Source organism: Oncorhynchus mykiss, chromosome 28, assembly GCF_057628025.1.
Source record: "Oncorhynchus mykiss isolate SJ-2025 chromosome 28, ASM5762802v1, whole genome shotgun sequence".
In the NCBI taxonomy this organism is placed as follows: domain Eukaryota; kingdom Metazoa; phylum Chordata; class Actinopteri; order Salmoniformes; family Salmonidae; genus Oncorhynchus; species Oncorhynchus mykiss.
Genome location: NC_143049.1, coordinates 24,367,832 through 24,387,500, shown reverse-complemented (window position 1 = coordinate 24,387,500; position 19,669 = coordinate 24,367,832). Strand labels below are relative to the sequence as shown.

Here is a 19,669-nt window from a genome sequence, read left to right as displayed (position 1 = left end):
ACTCTACAGAGGGGCCTTTTATATAGGCCTTTTGTATTTTCATTAGATGTGCCAAGCCACCAACATCATGTAAGCTGAGAGTATGCAAACTGTAAATGTTAACGTGCGCAATAGCAAAAGTTATATGACATCAGTCAAACCCTCACTGATTGTGAATGTGCACTCCTAAAGGTAGTGTATAATAGTGACGTACATTTAGCAACGGCAGCCGTTTCCTTGGAGGTGGTCATTAACATGGTCATTAACACCAAAACCGTTTGGAAGCAGGAAGCAGGAAGCCTTAGGAACATCTAAACTCAGCAAAAAAAGAAATGTCCTCTCACTGTCAACTGCGTTTATTTTCAGAAGACTTAACATGTGTAAATATTTGTATGAACATAAGACTCAACAACTGAGACATAAACTGAACAAGTTCCACAGACATGTGACTAAAATAAATGGAATAATATGTCCCTGAACGAATCGGGGGTCAAAATCAAAAGTAACAGTCAGTATCTGGTGTGGCCACCAGCTGCATTAAGTGCTGCAATGCATCTCCTCCTCATGGACAGCACCAGATTTGCCAGTTCTTGCTGTGAGATGTTAACCCACTCTTCCACCAAGGCACCTGCAAGTTCCCGGACATTTCTGGGGGGAATGGCCCTAGCCCTCTGATCTAACAGATCCCAGACCTGCTCAATGGGATTGAGATCCGGGCTCTTCACTGGCCATGGCAGAACATTGACATTCCTGTCTTGCAGGAAATCACACACAGAACGAGCAGTATGGCTGGTAACATTGTCATGCTGGAGGGTCATGTCAGGGTGAGCCTACAGGAAGGGTACCGCATGAGGGAGGAGGATGTCTTCCCTGTAACGCACAGCGTTGAGATTGCCTGCAATGACAACAAGCTCAGTCCGATGATGCTGTGACCCACCGCCCCAGACCATGACGGACCCTCCACCTCCAATTCGATCCCGCTCCACAGTATAGGCCTCGGTGTAACGCTCATTCCTTCGACGATAAACGCGAATCTGACCATCACCCGCGACTCGTCAGAGAAGAGCACTTTTTGCCAGTCCTGTCTGGCCCAGCGACGTTGTTGCCGGTGATGTCTGGTGAGGACCTGCCTTAGAAGAGGCATACAAGCCCTCAATCCAGTCTCTCTCAGCCTATTGCGGACAGTCTGAGCACTGATGAAGGGATTGTGCGTTCCTGGTGTAACTCAGGCAGTTGTTGTTGCCATCCTGTACCTGTCCCGCAGGTGTGATGTTCAGATGTACTGATCCTGTGCAGGTGTTGTTACACGTGGTCTGCCACTGCGAGGACGATCAGCTGTCCGTCCTGTCTTCCTGTGTCTTAGGCGTCTCACAGGGACATTGCAATTTATTTCCCTGGCCACATCTGCAGTCCCCATGCCTCCTTGCAGCATGCCTAAGGCACATTGACACAAATGAGCAGGGACCCTGGGCATCTTTCTTTTGGTGTTTTTCAGAGTCAGTAGAAAGGCCTCTTTAGTGTCCTAAGTTTTCATAACTGTGACTTAATTGTCTACCGTCTATAAGGTGTTGGTGTCTTAACGACCGTTCCACAGGTGCATGTTCATTAATTGTTTATGGTTCATTGAACAAGCATGGGAAACAGTGTTTAAACCCTTTACAATGAAGATCTGTGAAGTTATTTGGATTTTTACGAATGATCTTTGAAAGACAGGGTCCTGAAAAGGGACGTTTCTTTTTTTTGCTGAGTTTATATTTTAAACAGCCTATTAATAATCAATTTAATGTATACCATAAAAATACATTGTTTCTGTATAGGTAGGTCTTAAGAAACATTAGGATATGAAAAACATGTATTTCACGGAATAAGTGAGTTTACTTTGTTACTTGGGGCGGCAGGTGGTTAGAGCGTTGGATGAGTAACCGAAAGGTTGCATGATCAAATCTCCGAGCTGTCGTTCTGCCTCTGAACAAGGCAGTTAACCCACTGTTCCTAGGCCGTCATTGAAAATAAGAATTTGTTCTTAACTGACTTGCCTAGTTAAATAAAGGTAAAATAAAACTGTGCTTATGGTCTACCCGTGTCCCTCCTTCTGCTCCTAGGAGCTGTGTCGTCAGCGGATGTCGGTCAAGCCGCCGGCGGAGCGCCCAGAGCCGATGCACAGTGTGTCGTCACGGCTCAACAGTGTGTCGTCCCAATTCAGCGACGGGGGGCCCATGGTCAGCCCCTCGGCACGAAGCTCCACCTCCTCCTGGTCTGAGGAACCCGTCCACTCCAACATGGACATCTCCACTGGACACATGATCCTGGTAAACATCCTTATTTCTGTCTGACTTTTTGTCTGTCTGTCTGTCGTTGTGTCTCATCTCTCTCTATCCCGTCTGTCTTTCTTTTTATTTCTCTCTCTTGCACATAGTCTCTTTTTTCCTCTCCTCCTACTCTGTCTCTCTCTCTCTCCGGCACCATCTCTCTCTTTGTTTCTATTCATCTCATTATAGCCACATTTCCATGAGCAGGCTTGTTCCACATGTCTTATTTTCACACAGATTAAAATATCCATTGATTCTGAAAAACTCAGTCTACCATAATTGCAATACATAGCTATTCTTCACATAACTCTGTCCTCCTGCTCTGAGTCTACATGCATCATATGCTTCTCACGGTGATAGAAGGGCCCTGGGATGTGTTCAATTGGCATGAAGCTCTTAATTGCCCCTGAGATTTACGCTGGGAGTATATGAGACACACAGACATGCACATGAACGCACACACACACACACAACGGTTGACCCTCTGTCTGGCTGTGCTATTCTGACTGACTGACAGTGAGTGGAGCAGCAGGGTAACATGAGAGAAAGCTCTGTGAGCTTCAGTACCTTGGACAACTCCCTGGCAGCAGATAGTAACATGTGCTGCTACTCAACTGAGCCCATTATCAATGGATCGGCCAAAATGTTTGTCCCGTCCTCCCACGTACGCCAGTTTAAATATGAGAATGAACTGGGCCACGAGGCCGTCTTTGGAGAGGTTCTGTTCAGTGTTCATGATACTGGGCCTTTGGTGGGTTGGTGCATATTGGAGCCAGCCAGGGCAGGGAAGCAAAGGCAAATTATTCAGGAGGTGTGAGCCACGCTCCCTGCCTTCCCACTGCGCCCCTGGCCCCGCCCCCCATCCTGAATGCACTGCTTCATTACATACTGCAAGAGACGTGGGCAGATCCAGGGGCACGCATCTCTCTTCTCCTGCAATTAATCCCCCCTCTCCTCTCTCTCTCCTCCTCCCCATTTCCTCTATCTTCTCTCCTCTTTCTCTCCTCTCCCACTCTTCTCTAAAATAAAGAAGAATGCCATCTTCTTGATAGAGAAGGGTTGATGTTTCCCTTTGTTTTTCCTGAAGCTTTCAGGTCAAGGGATACTTTTTCTTTGTTCAGTACTGTGTGTGATAAGCTTTTACTTGATACGTTGTTAGTAGTCTGTATTTTAGTTTATGTTTTTTATGGTCTGTAATTTAGTTGATACGTTGTTAGTAGTCTGTATTTCAGTTGAAATGTTTTTAGTAGTCTGTATTTTAGTTGAAATGTTTTTAGTAGTCTGTAATTAAGTTGATACGTTGTTAGTAGTCTGTATTTCAGTTGAAATGTTTTTAGTAGTCTGTATTTTAGTTGAAATGTTTTTAGTAGTCTGTATTTCAGTTGAAATGTTTTTAGTAGTCTGTATTTTAGTTTAAATGTTTTTAGTAGTCTGTATTTTAGTTTATGTTTTTTATGGTCTGTAATTTAGTTGATACGTTGTTAGTAGTCTGTATTTCAGTTGAAATGTTTTTAGTAGTCTGTATTTTAGTTGAAATGTTTTTAGTAGTCTGTATTTCAGTTGAAATGTTTTTAGTAGTCTGTATTTTAGTTTAAATGTTTTTAGTAGTCTGTATTTTAGTTTATGTTTTTTATGGTCTGTAATTTAGTTGATACGTTGTTAGTAGTCTGTATTTTAGTTTATGTTTTTTATGGTCTGTAATTTAGTTGATACGTTGTTAGTAGTCTGTATTTCAGTTGAAATGTTTTTAGTAGTCTGTATTTTAGTTGATACGTTTTTAGTAGTCTGTATTTCAGTTGAAATGTTTTTAGTAGTCTGTATTTTAGTTGAAATGTTTTTAGTAGTCTGTATTTTAGTTGATACGTTGTTAGTAGTCTGTATTTCAGTTGAAATGTTTTTAGTAGTCTGTATTTTAGTTGAAATGTTTTTAGTAGTCTGTATTTCAGTTGAAATGTTTTTAGTAGTCTGTATTTTAGTTTAAATGTTTTTAGTAGTCTGTATTTTAGTTTATGTTTTTTATGGTCTGTAATTTAGTTGAAATGTTTTTAGTAGTCTGTAATTTAGTTGATACGTTTTTAGTGGTCTGTATTCATTCCAAACACCATAGCAATTCTTATGGACATCAACACGGAAGTCCATAATGCCCTCAAATGCCCTTTCTTAAAAGTGATTGTTCATCTAGACACAGGAAATGTTCTGAGCAGTTTCCTCAGACATATCATATGACCAGTGTCAGACCAGCACTATTCTGAAATGATATTGAGTTTTCACAAGCAGTACTGAAAGACAGTACCAACAGTACGAGCTGCATACTTACAGTACATTGTAGAGTGATTAAAACTGTGGGTGTCAGAAAAAAGCATAATTGCTTACTAAGTTTTTTACACTCAAAATGAATTGCCTTCTGTAAAGCTGCAAATCCCACAACATCATGATCCCCGACTGATTTTAATTTGAGAAATGGCTTGCACCATCTTATCTATGTTAATGTATTACTTTTTCCCATGTGACTCATTCAGAATATGACTCCATACAGAGACTTGGCTGTGCCTTAAACGGATTAACTTGCCCCATATATAAAGCACATTATCTTGTCTTTTGTTGTTGGCCCAGTAAGTGTTATAGATTATACTGCTTGGAGTCTATATAGATTAGGGGTTTGCGAAGCCGGCAAGTCGGAAGTTATTTTGAGTGTGAGGGTGTGTGCTGAGGTGTAATTTGGAGTGTTGATTTACACCACAATGTTGCAGGCACAATGTGTATATGAAGTAATATGTTGTATAATCACTTTAAAACAGCAGTGTCAGAGGAAAACCCTATCGGGAGCATTTATGTTGGAAAGCACAATATGTGTTCAGGAGCAGGTCTTAATCTTCCATGATACCCCCTATTCCATGTCTGTGTCCCAAATGGCACCCTGTTCCCTTTATAATGCACGCTCTTTGATGGGCTCTGGTCAAAAGTAGTGTCATCTGGGACATATCCCATATAAACTTAATCCAGGATTTTTTTTTAAGCTTGCCTTATTAGAACCATGTGATACTGTAGCTACCTCACTGTACTGTGTAAGTTGCAGTTGTACGCTAGTTCCTTTTCCTGGCATCTCCATGTCTACGTCCAAAATGGCCCCCTGTTCCCTATTTAGTGCACTCCATTTGATGGGCTCTGGTCAAAAGTAGTGCATTACAGTATAACGGGAGTAGGGTGCCATTTGTGAACCACTCCATCAGTGTAAAACCAAACCTGCTTATACAGTATGTGTATATGTCCTTCTCCTACCCAGGTGCTCTATTCTAGTTCATTACGAGGCGCTAGCCCTGCCTCAACGTCATCGACAGCTCTGAGCAGCCCTGAGCCGAGCGCTAGTTCCTCATCGAGCGTTATTTCATTCTGATTTTATTGAGCACCTTTGGCAGCTGTAAACCCAGCAGTAAGGGGATTAGCCAGTGTTTGCCTGACACATGGTGATCTCAGCACCTCCTGATTGGATTGCAATAATCCCTTTACACAGTACAAAACCCCATTACTCTGGCATTAGCACAGAGGAGAGTGTGTCTCTCTGATGCCCTGGCAGGTAGGGCTGGTGGAGGAGGGGGGATGCAGGGGTAGAGGAGGGGGTATTTGGGAAGGGGATAAGTACAGAATGAAGCTGCTATTCGATAAGGGGCTAAATCAAGGAAGGGCCATGAATTCGTGCCCTGCTAAAAAATTTAGCCCGTTTCCCAGACTGTGTTCAGTGTGTCAGCACATAATGTAATAAGTGTTGATATGATATGGAGACCGATGTGTACCGGGGTAGTGTGGGCAGGGATTAAAGTAGCATTGTTAAATGGAATGTGTGCGTGTGTGTGTGTGTGTCACACGCGCGCCTCTGTATGCTGTATTCCACTATCCTTTTTCATTATCATAGTGAGTAAGAGTCAGACAAGGATACATCCAAAATGGCACTCTATTCCCTAGTGCACTACAGTACTTTTGACCAGGGCCCATACGGCTCTGGTCAAAAGTAGTGCACTATACCCTGTTACGAGTAAGTCTATTAAGCCCCTTTGAGTAATGAACATGAATCCAGATTATGTCCCTACTCATTTGTAACCTTATGTTATTAATAGAATTACATTAGGGTTGTGTCCAAAATGGCAGCCTATTACCTACTGTATACTGCTTTTGACCAGATCCCTATGGATCTGGGTAGTATGGTAGTAGTATGCTACATAGGAAATAGGCTGTCATTTCTGACGCAGACATTGAGTCCGTTTTAGGAGACTATTTTATTTAATTAATACAAATTCTAATAGTTCACATAATTTAAGTTTGTGACAAAACAAGACATTTAGAAAATCATTGTACCATCTAAAACGTTGTGAAATATCTTTCAATAACCCAAAATATTGTATTTTGAGCTGATTGAAACTGGTGTACAAAATTGAAAGCAAAAGGCGCAAAAACTAAATTTAAGATTGGGAAGCGTAGAAATAGCCCACATAGAACAGATCTACAATTTCTTAGACTTGTTTTCAATGAGAATGACAGATCTATAACTCAAATTTCTATGTGAATTTGGTTGGGTCGCCCAAAAAGTGACATAATGCAGCTTTAAAGAGACATTTCTGGTGATTGTTTCCTGCCTGTTTGTGTATGGACCCTGGATAATCATTGATGTCCAACAACCATCTCAGTCCAACTGTCCTCTATCAACAGAGAGGAACAATAGCTATTCTACCCGTTTGGCCCCTGTGCTAAAACATGCTACAGTAGGTTTCACATTTAGCTTTGACAATCTCATTAGCGGCAGTTAATCAAAGTCAGTGCTCCTGACTTAATGATGAATACAGTATGAGAGGTAATGGGCTCGGTTGAATGGCTTATCATTGTGAGGGAACTATTCCTGTTCCTGACTACAGATGTAGTTTCTTCATTTGAGCCAGTTTGCTCCACCAGGAAAATAATCATGCAGCAACAGCCAATTTTAATTATTATGTGGATTATAATTAAAGATGCACTATGCAGAAATCTCTCCGCCATTTCCTGTTTGCTAAAATTCGAATAGTTTGCCTTAATTTCAGTTTGTGATTAAACAATAAATATATTGTAGAGAATCGTTGTACCATCTAAACGGTAAAATATATTTTCAAAACCCGAAAGTAAAAAATGCAAAAACAAAAATTATGAATGCAAAACATTGAACAGATATTCCACTTCTTAGACCTGCTGTCAATGAGAATAAAATATCTATAACACACATTTCTCTGTGGATTTGGTAGGGTTGCCCAAAAAGTTGCATATTGCAGCTTTTTTGGACATTTTTGTAGTGGTTGATAAAAAAATTTGTTCAGGCAAATCAAGTCAAATTTTAAAGTAGAAATTACTAACTTTTGAAGCCTTTTTAAAACCTAAAATACACTACAATATTGCATTTCCTGCTGTGAAAGAAATTTCTCAGCAACAAAAGAGTCTACTGTACATGGCTAGGACCACATAGAGACCATAGATAACAATAATAAAGACACACACACACACACACACCTCGGAATCAAATGCCACAAAACATTAGCATTATTATTCATATAATTATAAGAACATTTCTACTAGCTCATCTTTACTCCTGCTGAATTAAGAATATTCTATTTTGAGTTGTTTGTATGTCTTTCTTTGCATTGCTCCTTCTTGGTCAGATCATTATTGTCAAAGAGAACGTCTTCTCAATTGGCTTACCTGGTTAATATATTCTCTTTCCTCGACCTCCTTAGTCTTACATTGAGGAGGAATACACACCAACTGACATGATGGGTATAACTGTAGTTATTGAATGCATATTGACTCCATGTCTTCTTTTTCCTCCCTAGTCTTACATGGAGGACCACCTGAAGAACAAGAATCGTCTGGAGAAGGAGTGGGAGGCTCTGTGTGCGTATCAGGCTGAGCCCAACGCCTCCACTACAGGCCTGGGGGCAGGGAACACAAAGAAGAACCGCTCCAATGCAGTGGTGGCCTGTAAGTAATTATTCTGTTTTTAAAGGAGTGGCAGTCCCACTCCTTCCGTATTGTTCCATGTTTATTGGATAGAGAGGAAAGGTAGAAGAGAGTGTGCTAAAAGAGCAGTGAATGGGATTTGAACCCATGCTCACAGCAGTACATCAGGCAGCAGCTTAGACCACTAGATCACCCCAGGTCACAAGGCCTGTAAGCTCTCCTCCTGTTAGATATCATGCTCCTGTCAATTGCACCCATCTGAGACTATTTCAAATAATAAGAAAAATGGAGCAGGTTTGCTTTAGGTTTGAGTAATAGCTTAAAGGTTATGTTTGAGGCTGTATTCTTGAGTATTTGAGCAGTCCAGTGCTTATAACACACTTCAGGCAGGCCTAGCACGGTGATGAGTCCTTGTTGAGTTGGTGCAATAAATTCCTCCATTTATATTTCAGATGATCACTCAAGAATTACCTTGAAGGTTGAAAACAGCCACAGCAATTCAGATTACATCAATGCCAGCCCAATTGTAAGTACCGTTTCAGTATACTAAACTCTGCTTTATAGTGTTGGGATGCTGTACTTTAGAACGAACTAAAGCAAAGCAGTGCTTTACAATATACAATTTGATGTAACAGATTGCTTAGCTTTAGTAAGATGCCTGGTATTGCTTATGCATACTGTTTTTCATGCGTTGAATATTAATGATTGTTTTATTAGAAATAATGAGTGAATATTCACATGGGGAATGGGTGGGGAAGGGTACCGCGCATGATTCACCCTATTCATTCCCTCATTTTGAAAGCACAGTTGATCTGTGACTGTGATTGACCTTGAATTATGCTAATGTACTGTTTTTCACAGCTATGCAGTTCAGTTTTGTTGTGCTTTGATGTTGCCTATATACACTATGTACCTGTGTACAATTCATTCCATGACATAGACTGACCAGGTGAATGCTATGATCCCTTATTGATGTTACTTGTTAAATCCACTTCAATCAGTGTAGATTTTCAAATGTTTCTTTAACCTCTATTTTAACAGGGAAGACATATTGAGAGGTACAGTATGTCTCTTGTAAATGCGCCTTGTATAATACAACATAAATTTACACATTTACCCCAAATATACAGAACCAGTCACAAGTTTGGACACACCTACTCATTCAAGGCTTTTTCTTTATTTTTACTATTTTCCACGTTGTAGAAAAAATAGTGAAGACATCAAAACTATGAAATAACACATATGGAATCATGTAGTAACCAGAAAAGTGTTAAACAAATCAAAATATATTTTAGATTCTTGAAAGTAGCCACCCTTTGCCTTGATGTTGTTCCTAGATGTTTCCACTTAACAATAACAGCACTTACAGTTGACCGGGGCAGCTTTAGCAGGGCAGAAATTTGATGAACCGACTTGTTGGAAAGGTGGCATCCTATGACGGTGCCACGTTGGAAGTCACTGAGCTCCTCAGTAAGGCCTACTGACAATATTTGTCTATGAAGATTTCATGGCTGTGTACTCGATTGTATTTACCTGTCAGCTACAGGTGTGGCTGAAATAGCCAAATCCACTCATTTGAAGGGGTGTCCACATACTTTTGTATACAGTACCAGTCAAAAGTTTGTACACACCTACTCATTCTAGGGTTTTTCTTTCTTTATTTAAAAAAAATGTTTACTATTTTTCACTGTAGAGTAAGAGTGAAGACAGCAAAACTATAAAATAACACATCATATTTATATTTGTGTTACGGTTTTCTTCGGTTGAAGGAAAGTCAGACCAAAATGCAGCGTGGTTGATTCGATACATCTTTAATAAAGACGAAACAAAAACAATACAAAAACAATAAACGTAACGTGAAAACAAACACAGAGACAGGAACAATCACCCAAGAAACACTCAAAGAATATGGCTCCCAATCAGAGACAACGATAATCACCTGCCTCTAATTGAGAACCAATTCAGACAGCCATAGACTTACCTAGAAAACCCCACTAAGCCACAATCCCAATACCTACTAAAACCCCAAGACAAAACACACCACATAAATAAACCCATGTCACACCCTGGCCTGACCAAAATAATAAAGAAAACACAAAATACTACGACCAGGGCGTGACAATTTGAGATTTTTCAAAGTAGCCACCCTTTGCCTTCATGACAGCTTTGCACACTCTTGGCATTATCTCAACCAGCTTCATGAGGTAGTCACCTGGAATTCATTTCAATTAACAGGTGTGCCTTGTTAAAAGTTCATTTGTGGAATTTCTTTACTTCTGAATGTGTTTGAGCCAATTAGTTGTCTTGTGACAAGGTAGGGTTGGTATACAGAAGATTTACCAAATAGGGCTAAGACCAAGTCCATTTTATGGCAAGAACAGCTCAAATTAGCAAAGAGAAACGACAGTCCATCATTACTTTAAGACATGAAGGTCAGTCAATGAGGAAAATTTCAAGAACTTTTAAAGTTTCTTTAAGTGCAATCACAAAAACCATCAAGCGCTATGATGAAACTGGCTCTCATGAGGACTGCCACAGGAAAGGAAGACCCAGAGTTACCTCTGCTGCAGAGGACAATTTCATGATTGTTACCAGCCTCAGAAATTGCAGCCCAAATAAATGTTTCACAAAGTTCACAAAGACACATCTCAACATCAACTGTTCAGACGAGACTGCATGAATCAGACCTTCATGGTCGAATTGCTGCAAAGAAACCACTACTAAAGGACACCAATAAGAAGAAAATTATTGATTGGGCCAACAAACACAAGCAATGGACATTAGACCAGTGGAAATCTGTGCTTTGGTCTGATGAGTCCAAATTTGAGATTTTTGGTTCCAACCGCCGTGTCTTTGTGAGACCCAGAGTAGGTGAATGGATGATCTCTGCATGTGTAGTTCCCACTGTGAAGCAGGGAGGAGGAGGTGTGATGGTGTGGGGTGCTTTGCTGGTGACGCTGTCTGTGATTTATTTAGAATTCAATGCACACTTAACCAGCATGGCTACCACAGCATTCGGCAGCGATACGCCATCCCATCTGGTTTGCGCTTAGTCGGACTATAATTTATTTTTCAACTGGACAATGACCCAACACACCTCCGGGCTGTGTAAGGGCTATTTGGCCAAGAAGAAGAGTGATGGAGTGCTGCATCAGATGACCTGGCCTCCACAATCACCCGACCTCAACCCAATTGACATGGTTTGGGATGAGTTGGGCCGAAGAGTGAAGGAAAAGCAGCCAACAAATGCTCAGCATATGTGGGAACTCCTTCAAGACTGTTGGAAAAGCTTTCCAGGTGAAGCTGGATGAGAGAATACCAAGAGTGTGCAAAGCTGTCATCAAGGCTTCTTTGAAGAATATACAATATAAAATATATACAGTTGAAGTCGGAAGTTTACAAACACTTAGGCTGGAGTCATTAAAACTCGTTTTTTAAACACTCCACACATTTCTTGTTAACAAACTATAGTTTTGGAAAGTCGGTTAGGACATCTACTTTGTGCAAGACACAAGTCATTTTTCCAACAATTGTTTACAGACAGATTATTGAACTTTGAAGTTTACATACACTATGTTGACTGTGCCTTTAAACAGCTTTGGAAAAATTCCAGAAGATGATGTCATGGCTTTAGAAGCTTCTGATAGGCTAATTGACATCATTTGAGTCAATTGGAGGTGTACCTGTGGATGTATTTCAAGGCCTACCTTCAAAATCAGTGCCTCTTTGCTTGACATCGTGGGAAAATCAAAAGAAATCAGCCAAGACCTCAGAAAACAAATTGTAGACCACCACATGTCTGGTTCATCCTTGGGAGAAATTTTCAAATGCCTGAAGGTACCACGTTCATCTGTACAAACAATAGTACGCAAGTATAAACACCATGGGACCACGCAGCCGCCATACCGATCAGGAAGGAGACGTGTTCTGTCTCCTAGAGATTAACGTATTTTGGTGCGAAAAGTGCAAATCAATCCCAGAACCACAGCAAAGGACCTTGTGAAGATGCTGGAGGAAACAGGTACAAAAGTATCTATATCCAAAGTAAAATGAGTCCTATATCGACATAACCTGAAAGGCCGCTCAGTAAGGAAGAAGCCACTGCTCCAAAACCGCCATAAAAAAGCCAGACTATGGTTTGCAACTGCACATGGGGACAAAGATCGTACTTTTTGGAGAAATGTTCTCTGGTCTGATGAAACAAAAATAGAACTGTTTAGCCATAATGGCCATCGTTATGTTTGAAAGGAAAAGGGGGAGGCTTGCAAGCCGAAGAACACCATTCCAACCGTGAAGCACGGGGGTGGCAGCATAATGTTGTGGGGGTGCTTTGCTGCAGGAGGGACTGGCGCACTTCACAAAATAGATGGCATCATGAGAATAGAAAATTCTGTGGATATATTGAAGCAACATCTCAAGACATCAGTCAGAAAGTTAACGCTTGGTCGCAAATGGGTCTTCCAAATGGACAATGACCCCAAGCATACTTCCAAAGTTGTGGCAAATGGCTTAAGGACAACAAAGTCAAGCTTTTGGAGTTGCCTTCACAAAGCCCTGACCTCAATCCCATAGGAAATGTGTGGGCAGAACTGAAAAAGTGTGTGCGAGCAAGGAGGCCTACAAACCTGACTCAGCTACACCAGCTCTGTCAAGAGGAATGGGCCAAAATTCGCCCAACTTATTGTGGGAAGCTTGTGGAAGGCTACCTGAAACATTTGACCCAAGTTAAACAATTTAAAGGCATTGCTACCAAATACTAATTGAGTGTATGTAAACTTCTGACCCACTGGGAATGTGAAGAAAGAAATAAAAGCTTCAACTGAATATTTGTTTAACACTTTTTTGGTTACTACATGATTCCCATATGTGGTATTTCATCATGTTGATGTCTTCACTATTATTCTGCAATGTATGAAATTACATTGAAATACAATAACATAGTCATGGGAAGCACAAAATAAAACAGCACAAATCACCCAGATAAACAGTTTAATTCATCCACAAATAAGTCCCAAATCAATACTTTAAATTGCCCGAATGACACCAGAACATCAATATTAAAATGTATTTTGATTTTTGCCTAGCTCATTGGAGACGCTAGAAACCTCAAGAGTTAACCAATCCTGTGAATGGATTAGGCAACTCACGTGTCTATACTTCAACAGCAAAGTTAGATAAGATGGAAGTTTATGACGAAGGGGCTTGTAAACAAAAAGGGAGTAATGTAGTGATCTACGGGTCTTTAGCGAAGTCCAGCCAACCTGCAGGGATGAGTATCAAACCTGTAAAAAACAAAGGGCACTATGATAGATGGCATCCAAAGGTTTAAGAGTTGTAGCAGTTGCACTTTGATAAATAATATCACCATAATCAAGAACAGATAAAAACGTTGACTGAAGGACTTGTTTCCTGAAGGCAGCATCTGTTGCTGTAGCTTCTTAACCAGCTCATCTATATGTTTTTTGAACGTTAAATCCACATCAATCCAAATGCCTAAATATTTATATGCGGGAACACGTTCGATTGGAGAACCCTCTGAGTGAACATGTAGTTCATCGGAAACATTCTTATGAAATTTTAAAAACAACAATGTATTTTGTTTGGCCTGTATTAAGCACACATTTTAAATTAGGAATGGATTCCTGCACAGCTATAAAATCTGACTGTCGTTTTAACACAGCCAGATCAACAGTCGGGGCAGTAGCATACATAATATTATCATCCGCATATAGATTAAGTTTACAATTTTAAACAGATTGACCAATGGTGATTATATAAATAGTGAAGAGAACAGGTCCCAGAATCGACCCCTGTGGTACACCTTTATGGACTTCAAGAAATTCAGACTTAACCCCATCAATCACGATGTGTTACGGTGAGTGAATGAGGACCCAAAAGCGAATTAACTTAAACAGAGCTTCTTTAATAACCAAACATAGGTAGGCTCAGATAGACCGGCAGATTCCGACAGGACAGGACAAGGTTACAGCAAACATAACGATAGTCTGGTTCAGGCATGAAACACAACAAACAAGAATCCGACAAAGACAGGAGCAGAAACAGAGAGAGATATAGGGACCTAATCAGAGGGAAAAAGGGAACAGGTGGGAAAAGGGGTGGATGAGGTAGTCAGAGGAGACAAGGAACAGCTGGGGGAAAGCGGGGGAGAAAAGGTAACCTAATACGACCAGCAGAGGGAGACAGGGTGAAAGGAAAGGACAGAAAGACACAACATGACAATACATGACACGATGGCTATGCCCAGGCCTAAACCCTGATTGGTTTACATTCAAAACATATTTCTCAGATAAAAAAAAAGAGAAAAGGTCTACATTTACCAAGGATTCAAGATACTTAGCAAGAAAAGGAAGTCTTGAAATGGAGAGATAATGATTAAGATCACTACTATCCCTGTGCTTGTGGAGTGGCAGAACAACAACAGAATTTCCATACTTTTGGAATATTTCCTGATAACAATGTTAAATAAATCAATAAAATTAAAAGCCTGTATACTGAAGTTTTTAAAGTTCCTCTTTGTGATAACATTAGGCTTAGATTTTTGTATTCTCACTTCTCTTAGACAAACAACATATATTTTGTTTGTCTGAAGCCTGCATTTCCCAATCATAATTTTGGTCACCCAGGATAATAATTTCGGATTTAATAAAATAATGCAACAAACGAGTTAACTCTTCAAGTGTACAAAGGTTAGCCGATGAAGGACGGTAGGTAGGACCCTATAACAGTTATAGAAACATTTTTACCCAGACAAAGGCTTAAATATAGTAGCTAAACATTTTTGGCAAGGGAAATGGATTTCAGTCAAGAGAGAGAAATTATTTTGAATAAAAATAGCCTCTCCACCACCTCTACCCTGTCTGTCAGCTCTGAACCAATTATAACACTCAATATTAATATCGGAGTCCAGAATATCCCCAGAGATCCAAGTTTCAGTCAATACTAGAATGTCAGAATTTGTCTGCGTAGCCCAGATCTTGATGTAATTAAGTTTAGGAAGTAAGCTCCTAGTGTTTAGATGCATCAACACAGTCAATACTAGAATGTCAGAATTTGTCTGCGTAGCCCAGATCTTGATGTAATTAAGTTTAGGAAGTAAGCTCCTAGTGTTTAGATGCATCAACACAGTCAATACTAGAATGTCAGAATTTGTCTGCGTAGCCCAGATCTTGATGTAATTAAGTTTAGGAAGTAAGCTCCTAGTGTTTAGATGCATCAACACAGTCAATACTAGAATGTCAGAATTTGTCTGCGTAGCCCAGATCTTGATGTAATTAAGTTTAGGAAGTAAGCTACTAGTGTTTAGATGCATCAACACAGTCAATACTAGAATGTCAGAATGTGTCTGCGTAGCCCAGATCTTGATGTAATTAAGTTTAGGAAGTAAGCTCCTAGTGTTTAGATGCATCAACACAGTCAATACTAGAATGTCAGAATTTGTCTGCGTAGCCCAGATCTTGATGTAATTAAGTTTAGGAAGTAAGCTCCTAGTGTTTAGATGCATCAACACAAGTCATTTACGATTTTTTGAGTCACATGGACTCTCCAACTCAAACAAGCTACATTCAATAGGTAGTTGCAGGTCCTGTCTGATGTTTTTTATTTTTTATTTTATTTAACTAGGCAAGTCAGTTAAAATTCTTATTTACAATGACGGCCTACCCTGGCCAAACCCGGACGACGCTGGGCCTATTGTGTGCCACCCTGTGGGACTCCCAATCACGGCCGGATGTGAGAGGCCTCTTGCACTGAGATGCAGTGCCTTTGACCGCTGCGCCACTCAGGAGCCCATTGATATAGTTGATAGAGATGAAGGGGAGGAGACAGGTTAAATAAGGATTTTTAAGCCTTGAGACAATTGAGACATGGATTGTGTATCTGTGCCATTCAGAGGGTGAATGGGCAAGTGCCTTTGAACGGGGTATGGTAGTAGGCGCACCGGTTTGTGTCAACACTTTCCCATGTGTATTAAGAAGGGTCCACCACCCAAAGGACATCCCGCCAACTTGACACAACTGTGGGAAGCAATGGAGTCAACATAGGCCAGCATCCCTGTGGAATGCTTTCGACACCTTGTAGATTCCATGCCCCGATGATTTGAGGCTGTTCTGAGGGCAGGGGGGGGGGGAACTCAATATTAGGAAGGTGAGCTGTTTTGTACACTCACTTAAAAATCCTTCTATAACCTGTCTCCTCCCCTTCATGGACACTGATTGGAGTGGATTTAACAAGTGACATCTTTAAGGGATCATAGCTTTCACCTGGATTCATATGGTCAGTCTTTGTCATGTAAAGAGCAGGTGTTCCTAACGTTTTGTACACTCAGTGTATCTATTTAGGTTTAGTTGATTATATGTAAGCCTACACATTGGCAGCAGGGAATCAGCATGGGAGCTGATGCATTTATTTATACTGTTTCTACTGGTGCATTTTTAAAGGCTAAATCAGGAGTTTAATTAAAGACCCACTCCTTTGCCTCTCACAAATGACAACCAGTGTATAAATTGGGTAATTTACACACACTTAAGCATCAAACAATACATTTTGAGCAAATGTTTTTTTTTACTCAACTGTGAATGTCCAAGAACCAAACATTTGTAAGAAAGAGAGAAATAGGAGCCATGTGAATTCAGGATCTGAGCATACCCATTTGAAAAAGGTGGTCAAATCAAATAGATGCAGTTATCTTCCCCTGGAGGCAGATACAGAAGTATTCCATTATAAGAAACTGAAATGCTATGCATTTCAAATCCAAGGTCTTGTCCAAACTGGCACCCTGTTCCCTTCATAGTGCACTACCTTTGACCAGGGCTCAAAGGGTTCAAAAGTAGTACACTATATAGGGAAAGGGGTGCCATTCGGGACACTGGCCCGTTGTCGTTGCACCAAAGTGCCAGGATGTGACGACACAGAAGCACCATTTCCTACACACCGAGCTGGATGGGTACAACTAGATATTTGTACACTCAGTGTATCTATTCAGGTTTAGTTGATTGACACAGAAGCACCATTTCCTACACACCGAGCTGGATGGGTACAACTAGATATTTACAGAAATACCTCTGCTGCTGGCAATTTGATTTCCTCAACAACACTTACTGGCTCAGCGCAAAACATTGTTGTCGGCACTCTGGAGAATGTTTGTCTGCAAAGTAATACTGTGAATCACTGTAAAACTTATGACGATCTTATAAGAGGAATTGTGTAACTCCCTTGTGATTGTCGCTTTAAAGAGCCTATTATTTCTCTTGCTACTGTGGGATATCTGGCTTCAAGCTAATTGAGCTGTTATTGTATGGCTTCATTTCGAAGACATTACTGTTGGTGTTACATTGATGAAGTAGAGATTCTATGGGCGCTCTAGATCGTCTTATGGACTCTTGCTTTCACATCATCACCACTAGCCCCTCACAATACATGGGAAACCTGTTCTAACACCTCTGAAATGAGGACCAGAACAGAAGTGAATCTCCTGTGAGAGAGTATCTTTGCCTCCCTCTCCCTGGTCTCACAGTGTAGTGGGTGAAACAAAGAGCTGACAAGCCTTGGTCCCCCACGGTGCAGTGGTGACAGACAACCAGAGGCAGAGCAGTGCTCTGCAATAACTACTGCTGCCACCGGTAGCCACTGGCCAGTAGGGAAGAAAGCCTGATAATTACAGCACACAGACCCTGGCTGGGCAGAACAAAACGGCCATGATTACGCCTGTCACGTTGCCGCTTGCTCCTCATTAGGTCCCAGGGAAATCATCCACTGGTAAACAATGTTTCATCTCTCTCCCTCTGCAACTCCAACCAAGAAGTTGGGTGGGTGGAAGAGGGAGGGATGGACAAGGGACAATGGGTTCCTGGAGACCCATCAACAGCATTAGCCCCTCAGCCTACTGACGGCTGAATGGACAGACACACTCAAGAATGTCATTAGCACCAGTTCTTAGTTCAGAGACAGCAGACACTTGAAATTGTCAGGAAACATTGTGTCTCCAAGAGATTGGAGAGAGAGACAGAAGGGGAGCATCAGAGAGAGAGAGGTAGAGAGCGCTAGAGAGAGAGAGAGAGAGAGAGAGAGATATGTATACTTTGACAATGTACAGTATGTCATTTAACTTGCCATGTCTATGAGAGAGAGAGAGAGAGAGAGAGAGAGAGAGAGAGAGAGAATAGAGTTTATCTGTACTGAGTGTACTGCAGACACTGAGTTTCTCTCAGTATTGAGTCTAGACCAATGACAGTCAGTTTCTCTGTTGCAGCAGCAGACCCTCTCCAGGGGTACAGCATCAAACACTAGACATTGTTGTATTTATTTTTTCTGCCAAAGCTAAAATGTTTTACTTGTTGTTAGCATTCGTCATTATTGACAATTATATAAAAGGACATAAAAGCACTCTCCCATTCACAGCCCCTCCTCTATTCTCCTCCATCTGTTAACAAATGCACTTTGCAGTGACAGTTTTTCCATTTTAATTGAAATGCAAACCCCTTGTTAAAACTGTGCCTTTCTTTTCCCAGTTAATACATTTACGTTAAAAGCTTAATCTTCTGTGTAAACCCAAGTTTATTTAAAACATTCTATTATTTTAGTTCATAAAGCAACAGAAGGCTATTAAACATCATTTTCTGTGTGCAAGCCTTGGAATTATCTGTCTTTCCCATAATTGCTTCCAGATAAATTGGCCTATCCAATTATAACATTTTCCATACAATTTGCATGGTAATAGGTATGACTGACACTCAACTATTCTCTTCTCGCATTCGCCACACATTTCTGGACCACGCTTATTTTTTTAAGATGGCATTGCTCTCCAATTTGTGAGAGTTTAGCAGCCTTGTTGTTTTAAGCACTGCAGAATAAGAAATGACGGCACACAGACAACATTTGGGATTCATAGAAAGGATTTCTTCCACAAACGTTTGGTTAACAATACATGGGAAAACTCTGATCTCATTCCCATTGAATACCTATTCAAACATATCCAAAATGAAAATCAGAACATAAGTGAATGGCTTTGCACACTGTATTGAACCTTGAACGCTTCACTGACCACCTACACTATTTCTCAGGGAGGGAAGAATAGGCAGTAATACTCTGAATTTCCTCTTTCTACAGCGTAGAAAGTGGGTGTTACTTTAAAGCGGAAATAAGCGGTTGAAGCAATAGCGTTCTCCCCGCCCCCGTTTCGGTAAAAAGCTGTGGGATGGGGCTGGAGAAACGTGACCACTCTCAAATTCATAGAAAGAGCTATGGATGCAACAACTGACCATCCATTACATCAAAATAATAGTTTTAACCATGTTTTTAGGATACATGGTGTTTATTTACAAACATTGGAGTATAACAAGCTTATATTTTAGGATCTGATGGGGTACGACAGTTGAACTAAGCTCAGGAGG

At 40.7% G+C, this 19,669-nt stretch overlaps 1 protein-coding gene across 1 annotated transcript in view; it reads left to right on the top strand.

The window, feature by feature from the left end:
• Positions 1–19,669, top strand: part of LOC110508770 (receptor-type tyrosine-protein phosphatase N2) — a 147,652-nt gene that overhangs the window by 109,871 nt on the left and 18,112 nt on the right. Inside the window, exons 16-18 of the mRNA XM_021589572.3 lie at positions 2,082–2,288; positions 8,135–8,282; positions 8,714–8,787. Coding sequence (XP_021445247.1) covers positions 2,082–2,288; positions 8,135–8,282; positions 8,714–8,787 — 429 coding nt within the window. The remainder of the gene's footprint in view (positions 1–2,081; positions 2,289–8,134; positions 8,283–8,713; positions 8,788–19,669) is intronic.